Genomic DNA, 8,305 nt, shown 5'->3' with positions numbered 1-8,305 from the left:
GTCCTCTCTGAGTGGCTGTTGGAAGACAGTGAGATGAGGGGACCCTGGAGGACATCACAGGCCCCTGCCCAGTGAGTCGGCCAGGCCGGGGACACTGCCCAGCCTCTCCTCGTCATTTCTCTCTGGTTTTTTCCCTTTTTTCCCTCCTATCGCATAGATATCTTTGCTAATTTCCTTCTAATGATATGCCAGTGATTTTACATTAGGCCTGTGCAACTGCCTTTCTTCTAAAGCAATTAAGTTCCAGCCTTCACCACCTCAGATCAAAAGCGCGTTCTTCACATCTTTGCTTTTTTAACGAGCAAAGCCTTCTCCAAAAGGGCAGGATTGCTGGGGATGTTTCTGGAACATGCTGACTCTGCAGTTGGACTGCTGAAGGGGTGTTTATTATTGTTATTTAAATCTCTCATCCACGTAAGAGTATTCACACCTGAAAGTGGGAAAAAAGGTCTGGGTTTGTTTCTCTTTTACCGTGAAAACACATCTTTGTTCTTTGAGATTTGTTCTTTCCCAGTGCATTAAAAAAACACTCATTTTGCCTTACGGGTAATATTGTCCCAGTTTCATCAGAAACAGGCTCAGTGGGATTCGGTGCCAGCCCCTTGGCGAGTCGAGGCCCCGATAGCCCTGCTTCCTGGGGTTTATCAGGAGGCGATGGGGTGAACCTGGGAGAGGTGTGGCTGGGGGCCCGGTGCTGGAACAAGCTTGACTGGCATTTTTCGCAATAATATCAGAAGATTGGTGCTGTCCTTCCCAGGCTGTTTCCAGGGCGAGCGTCTGAGCATCTGCCTGTGCCTACGAGGGCTGCCTTCCAAGCCCCATGCATTCACGGTAGACTTGGGGGTAGGGGAACAGCCCGTGCCCAGACTTCACCCCTCACAGACGCACAACCCACAGATGCCGGGCAGGTGAACAGCAGCGACGCTGGCTCTCTGGGAACATTTAGGCCTGTTTGTAACCGTGCCAGTGATGCTTACTGGCGTCCTGCTGGGGGATTTGTCAGCAGCAACAGGGTTTGGCTCAGCCTCCCAGCCTGCACAGTGCCTCCCGCCTCAGAAATGCTGGGGCAGCGTCTGTGCATGACTGGGGCCTTGTGACAGGGATGGTGCCACTCTTTCCATATTCGCACTCACGCTGTTGTGGAGTCCACAGATGGGCCTTGAAGGAAGGGTCCCGGAAAGCAGTCTGAGATGCCCCGGAAGGGGACAGTCGCTGCTCTTTCTCTTCTCTCCTGCCTTCCTCTGAAGAAGCCTGGGTGAGAAAGAGACCCGAGTCTGAATCAGAGATCCTGCCCCCAGCCACCCGCCTTCCCAGTTACGCAGACCTGGCCGAGAGGACAGCTGGGGACAGGTGTGGGGGCTGTTGAGTGGCCTGCACTTTCGGCAGAAACAAGGAGGTTGAGAGGAACCTGTGTACACCGAGCGCCTCCTGCTCCCCCAGCACAGCGAGTCTGGCTGTCACAGCCTCTGGGTGGTTCCAGCTTTGGCTGGGGCCTCAGAGCTTCCCCTGCTCTGAAGACCAGAGGCCGTGAGCCAGGGACATTGACAAATGAACCCTTAGGTCCCTATGGAACCCTGAGCTTCACTGGCCAGCTTATCACAGGCATTATCTGCAGAAACTTCCAGAAAGGAGAAGCAGACGTTCTTAGCCGGTTTTCCAGACTCGGGGAAGTAAGGAGCCAACCCACCTGCAAGTAAATAAGGGACCTGGGGCTCCCTGCACCTGCCTCCTGCCAGGTCGTGTCTGTGACAGCAGGTGGCCTCCCTGCTGGACACACACGCAGCCACACTTAGAGATGGAAGCCCACGCCCCCGGGCTGCGGTGGCCCACCATCTTCTCAGCTGCCTCTGAAGGTCACCGTGACCTGCACTCCCCTGGAGAGACTGGGGAACAGGTACACGTTGTGCTTGGCCCTGTCTCTGCCCCACACGTGCACAGGTTTCAGAGGCTGCCGGCTGCTGCCCAGTTAGAGGACGGTCACCCCCAGAGCCCAGCGGAAGGGGCCACTGGTTCTGCCTCTGAGGCCCTGGCTCACAGAACAGCTGAGTGACCCACTGAAACTTGGGGCCCAGAAAGGCAGTGTTCCCCCTGTCAGCTTCTGGTACCTTCTTTCAGGGAGCAGGAGACCCAGGCCAGAGGGGAGGGACCTGCTGAGGGGAGAAGCCCCCACCCCCGGAGGCCCGGAGACCCTCTGTGAGGTGGTCCCCGCTGCTGCCCAGGCCCTGGGCGCCCGTCCTCACGCTGAGCTTTTCTCCGTCCTGCCTCTGTGGCCTCTCCTGGGGTAACCCTCCTGGGGTAACCCTCCTCGGGTAACCCTCCTGGGATGACCTTCCTGCTCCGTGTCCCCTGGGGTCAGATAAATGCTCCCCAGGAGGGGCTTCCTCCTGCCCTGGTCACAGTTGTCCGTTTGAAGTGTGCTCCCACTTTCCTTCCCCCTGTCATCCTATGTCCCTGTCCCGTGGTACCTGGGGACCATCCCTGTCCACCAACATTGATTGAGCGCCGGCTGTGAGCCAGCAGCCCAGGGTGGGGGCATCCACACCAAAGATGAGCAGAGTCTCTGGGCCCGCGGGACACCTAGAAACAGACCAAATGACCAACCCCGAGTACTCGCCCAACGAACAGGATTAAAAAGGCATGAAATGGAATAAAAAGGCAATTCTAATCAAATGGATAGCTGGCTGACCTTTGATGGGAGTAAAAGTAAAGCCCCTTTTGTTCAAAGTAAACTATTTTGATAACCTAAGGTCTGGAGACCCGACGTGTTTTATGCCCCACAGTACTTAGCAGTTAGTAAATGCACAACAAATAAACAGTGATGAAATTAAGTTGTTGTAAAATTCAACGTGGAAGTAATGACTATTTCAAGAATTATTTTTTGTGACCGATTTGTATCTGTGCTTATCAGGTAGCCTGTGCAAGCTCTTTGAGAGTGAATGTCCAGGGACTGGCAATTGTCCGTGACCTTGCAATATACTTCCTGCAATAAAAGGTCTCAGTTGTCAGGCGGGTTTGAATTCTGCAAAGTTTTGTGCCCTCTACTGGTCATACTGGGCAAATCCTCTGCTGCTCCCGGACACTCCGGACCTTGTGGTGTCTGATTGTGATGAGATGACCTTTGGCTCAAGGGTGTGTCAGCCTCCTCTTAGATCTTTCAGCACCTGGAGAGGGCGAGGTTTCAAATGAATGCATGTGAGGAGAACAAAATGTTTCATCTAGGAATTCTGCGTCTCTGAGTAGTATGAAGTCAATGAATGCTTCTGAATCCAATTAGTGCGATTTACTCGAATATGTTAAGTGTCGCTGCAGCGTATGCAGAGCTGCACATCAAGGCTCAAGGGCTTTTGTCTCCATGCGTCCTGGGTTTGAATTCTCCGTTTCCTCTGACCTGACTGTGGGCCAGTTCCTTATCCGGGGGACCCTCAGTGTCTCAGTGCTGAGGGGTTATTATGAGAGTGATACTCATAGAATAGGCCTAGCACATAGTAGGTGCTCACAGAAGGAGAACAATTTCGTGTGTATGGCTCACTTGATAAATCTGAAATGCATATTTTGGAAATAAAAACCAGGAAAGAAGTGGAAGTGGCAACTGTGGCTATCGTAGTTGTTTGGGCTGATTATTATAACGTGTTTGTAACGGTTTCATTTTAAGAGTGGTGATGGCCGAACAAGGATTGGGACTTCTTACATTCATTCAGATGTCTTTTCTCATTACCAGAAACCCCTGTTTCTTGGCCTCGGTCCATTTGTATTCCCAAGGGAGGCTTTTTTCAGGAAAGCGCTGTGTGTGGGAACGGCACCCAGGCTGACCACGGACAGGGTTCAGTGGACAGAAACAGAGGGGGGCGTGCAGGAGGGAGAGCGCCCACACCCGACCGCCTGCCTGCATCGAGGCCACCAGATCCCCCTCCCTCGGCCCGTGCCACCACCACCTGCACCGGCAGCGAGTGCTGTAGGAGGGGTTTCTACTCCACCGAGTGGTCACTGTCACATTCCCCAAGGCTCTAAGGTGTTTGGGCCAAGCGGAGCGCCGGGTGGCGATCTGAGGTCTCCTGGGCAAAAGAGCCCTTTTCTGCGTTGAGCCACGTAGTGACCCCGGTTTGTCCACTGCGCCCACCCAGAGGTGCCCAAGCCCCTGTCAGAGATGAGCTGACCGTGGCCCTTTCAGGGGGACAGAGACTCCCTCTGCTCCACCCGGGAGTTCAGACAGGAGCCAAGCCCCTTTCCCCACCCCCTACCCCCCACCCCCCAGCTGTGACAATAGGGGACCTGTTCCCGCAGCTCAGGAGGAGGCAGTCGAGGCCTGCACGGGGCCTGAGAACCAGGGTGTGGGTTGTGGTGTGACCGGGGGGACAGCACAGGTGGCCCCTGTGCAGATGGGCCGGACCCCGTTTCCCACCCTCTAGCCCTGTGACCACAGGCGAACTAACCCAGCCCATCCTGAGCCCGCGATTCCCCCGCAGGCTGCTGGTACTTCTCTGGGCTGTGGAAATACCAGAGCCACGTCGCGGTAGGCACAGCACAAGGTTCCTTAACCGAAAAAACGATTATCATGTGGGAATAGAGCAGTAATGGTGAACAGGCCTCTCTGAGGGTTTGGGAAGCTACCTCTCAGTGGTGTTTTCCGAGCGCCTCCTCCCTGGGCACCTGCAGGCCTTGTTCATCTCCCCTCTCCCCGCAAACAGACACGCAAACAGAAAAGGAAATTCACCTGGCTTGTTCTAAGGTGAGATGCTTTCCCCAGGCCAGGTGTACATTCAGAGACCCCTCTCCCAAACTCGGACTGACCAGTCGGCGCTCCCAAAGCGCCCCCACTGTCCCCGCACCCCTGCCCAGCCTGACTTTCTCCCGAGAGCCGCCGTGTCCTCTGAGCCTGGCCCTGCCTCTTCCAGGTTTGCCATGGAGCCTTTCTGCCCACTCCTGCTGGCCAGTTTTAGCTTCCCGCTTGCCAAGGCACTCGCGGTCAACGAGACCACCACCGCAGTGAGCAACTGGACCTCCACGACCTCAGGTAAGGACGGGCTGCCTCTCCCTCCCCTGACCTCCCCGTCCCCACCTCTGACCACCCCTCCCCCGTAAGGAGCTCACAGGGCCTTTCAGGGCGATGCAGTGGCTGAGAGAGGAGGAGGAAGGTGTGGCTGGCTTGTGGACTGTGCTTGGAACATGGTGCTCCTATAAAGTCAGCTGGCTAGCGAAGCCAGTCGTTCCGGATTTGACTGGAGCAAAGCTTCACGTTCGGGGGGCGGCGAGCCTAAGCCCAGAGCTGGGAGCTGGCGTCCGCTGCAGTGGGACGAAGGAAGCGGAGGGTTAATCGCCCCGACCCCACGGTGGGGACCTGCCCACACCAGCCGTGAACAAGCAGTGACAGTCAATGTGAGATATTTGAATGCTTGATGTAGCAGTTGAGATTAATTAAGAAATGATAGTTAATATTTTTAGGCAAGATGTTGGTGTAGTTAGGTTTATTAAAAAAAAAAAATGAGAGTCCTTACCTTTCAGAGACGCGTGTTGAAGTATTTACAAATGAAACCATGTGGTTTCTGGGAGTGACTTGGAAAAGAGTAAGTGGGGGACAGGAAGGGACAGGGGCTGCAGGTGAACATAAGTGGCCTTGTCCTGATAGAAAGCTGGGTGGTAGGTCCATGGGGGTTCAGTATTCTATTGTCGTACCTTTTTTATATTGAAAGTTAGAAAGGAGAAAAGGACCGAGGGTCCACTGATACACGTGACAATCTGGGTTCACTCAGAAAGAAGCCAGGCGCAGGAGACCACATGCTGTATGGGTCCGTTTATAAGAAATGGCCGGAAAAGGCAAATCCGGGGCAGGAAGTGTGTTCGTGGTTGGCTGGCTGCAGGTGGGGTGGGGAGTGACCCAGGTGGGCAGGAGGGATCTACCTGGGTTGATGACAATGTTCCAGAACGGGACTGTGGTGACGGCTGTGCGAGTAGAAAGTACAAAGCATCATTGAATTGGGCTCTTAAAATGGGCCTGTTTTATGGTATGTAAAGTGAACCCCAATGGGACAAGCAATCACCATGCACATTTATCAGGAAGAGGAGGAGGAGAGAGCAGAGGAAAGGAGGACACGCCCTTGAAGCGCACCTGAGTGCAGGTCTGGCTCTCCACTCAGTGGCGGAGTGACTTTGAGTGAGTCACGGAACCTCTCTGTGCCTCAGTATCCCCGTTTGCGGAGGAGGTACTAGTAGTAGCGACTTCCTGCAGTAACATGAGGACTAAGAGAGGTGAGTGCCCTGGGATGTAGAGGGTCAGCCGTCATTGCTGTGGGTGGCCGGTCACTGGCCAGGCTCTCACTGCCCAGGGAGGTAGCTCTTCAGTCCCCCTGTAGACCTCCTGCTTGGACAGGGGCCTGACGCAGAGAGACGCCCAGCAGGGTGAGTCCAGGGTCCCCCAGGAGTGGGTATGGATTTCCCGGCAACCCCATGCCTCCCTGGTAGACTCCCAGCCTGTGCGTGGCTGTGGGCTCCTTCCCACAGCAGGGTTAGCAGGACCCTGGAGCCACGGAGGGCTGGTCCCCTCCTCCCTACCTCCCTCCCTCTGTACCCGGGCCTGCTGCCAGCCCCCACATACCTGCTGCATTGCTTCCCCCCCCCACCCCTAAGGCCCCCAGACATAAAACGCAAGGACTTCTCTGACAGGGCATCACTTGGTATATAGGTCAGGGTCCTCCAGAGACACAGGCTCAATAAGACAGAGAAAACGACAGAGGGGGTCACTTCAGCAGGCCCTCCCGCTGGGCCCTTTAGGACTCAGGCTCTTTAGGAACTGGAGCCCAGGGGGCATCCCCACCCGCCCCCCTGCACGGCTTTCTGGGGCCTTCCGGCACAGCTGGCCAGCTGCCAGGTTTAGGTGTGCAGCTGCGTGGCTCAGGTGGACTCACATGCCAGCCCATACGTAACTCTCAAATTTGAGGAGCAGGTTCTATGTAAGCACACACACACATGCACATACACACACATGCACACACACACACACACACATGCATGCACACTTCGCACGTGAGCATATGCATAAGCTTTCAATGAACACTTGACTTGGAGCACCAGCTGGGTAGGATTTGGGGAGAAGGCTGCTCCAAGGTGACCTTTCGTCTCAGTCTGAGCCACACCAATATGAAACGAAACGAAACAGAAAGTGATTCCAGAATTTCCTCTTAGACGCCAACCTAATTCCTGTCCGGAGCCAATGTGATCAGTGCCCATGGGTGTGGGAGGCGGGTGGGGTGGGAGACACGGCCCAGCCTGCCGACCATTTTACTGGCCTGCATTGTTTTTCAAAATTGTGTTTAGGTTGAATTACTCACCAATATTTTAAAATCAGATAATTTTATATAAAAATGCAGATTCCTTCTTTTGGAAAATTGGAAGAACTGGGCACCCCAGGCCTGCGCCTTGGCCCCCGTGGGCCAGGGCTGAAGCACTGTACCCCGTACACAGGGCGTGGGCTCCCCAGTTCCCACCAGGCCTGCCTGCCCCGGGTGTCCCTGCCTCCCCTGTGCCCTCCACAGCAGGCAGCTGACGACAAACGGCAGAAACCCCGAGCGGAGGAACCTGTGTGCCCCTGTGACCTGTCCCTTCTGTCCACATGCACAGCCGCTCCCTGGGGGCCTTGGGTTGTCCAGCCCATCCTGGAACACGTGCCGTGGAACTGCCATGTCTGTAACTGCGGCCTTTACTCCAGGCAACATGTGCGTGAAGGCTGGGCCCTGGAGCCCCCTGACAGAGGCCCCCAGGGTGGTTGTCTGTGGTCCAGGTGCCCCCCTGAAGCTCCCGGGCAGGTCCGCACCCTCGGCCAGAGCCAGCCAGCCCTGGGCCCCCCGAACTGGCCACTCAGTCACCGCCAAGGCAGAAGCTAAGCCAGGCAGCCTGACCTCTGTGCAAATGCAGAAGTGGGCAGCACCCTCCCCAGCTCTGTGGCTGCGCTTGGCTGGGCTTAGATGAAGCCCCGTCTGGGGTGCAGAGCAGCCGTGCCCTCCCTAGTGCTGGGCCAGCCTCGGTATCAGGCATCTCCCCAGAGCCTGGGCCTCAGTTTGCTCCAAGGCGCTGGCAGGTGGGGAGAGTGCTCCGTGGAGCTGCAGGTGTGGAAGCTTCAGGCCAGGTCGGCTCCCCAGGGGGCTGTGTAGCAGGAAAGGCCCCCGAGGGGAGGGACTGGGCAGATGGTCTCAGGAGGTCAAGATGGCGTCACCCTGGCCTTGAGCTACACCGTGGCCTGTGAGCATCGCTAGCCAGAACGGGGAGAAACTGGCAAAGCCTAGAGCGAGGGTGTTTTGTAGGCTGCTCAGGTGCT

At 56.0% G+C, this 8,305-nt stretch overlaps 1 protein-coding gene across 1 annotated transcript in view; it reads left to right on the top strand.

Annotated features, from left to right (window-relative positions):
* LOC109383534 (receptor-type tyrosine-protein phosphatase epsilon-like) overlaps positions 1 to 8,305 on the top strand; it is a 123,194-nt gene that overhangs the window by 98,396 nt on the left and 16,493 nt on the right. Inside the window, exon 4 of the mRNA XM_019644079.1 lies at positions 4,893 to 5,011. Coding sequence (XP_019499624.1) covers positions 4,900 to 5,011 — 112 coding nt within the window. The 5' untranslated portion in view covers positions 4,893 to 4,899. The remainder of the gene's footprint in view (positions 1 to 4,892; positions 5,012 to 8,305) is intronic.

The sequence above is a fragment of the Hipposideros armiger genome, unplaced genomic scaffold (assembly GCF_001890085.2).
Source record: "Hipposideros armiger isolate ML-2016 unplaced genomic scaffold, ASM189008v1 scaffold_85, whole genome shotgun sequence".
Lineage (NCBI taxonomy): Eukaryota > Metazoa > Chordata > Mammalia > Chiroptera > Hipposideridae > Hipposideros > Hipposideros armiger.
The sequence above is the reverse complement of the archived record's forward strand: the minus strand, read 5'-3'. Positions and strand labels throughout refer to the sequence as shown.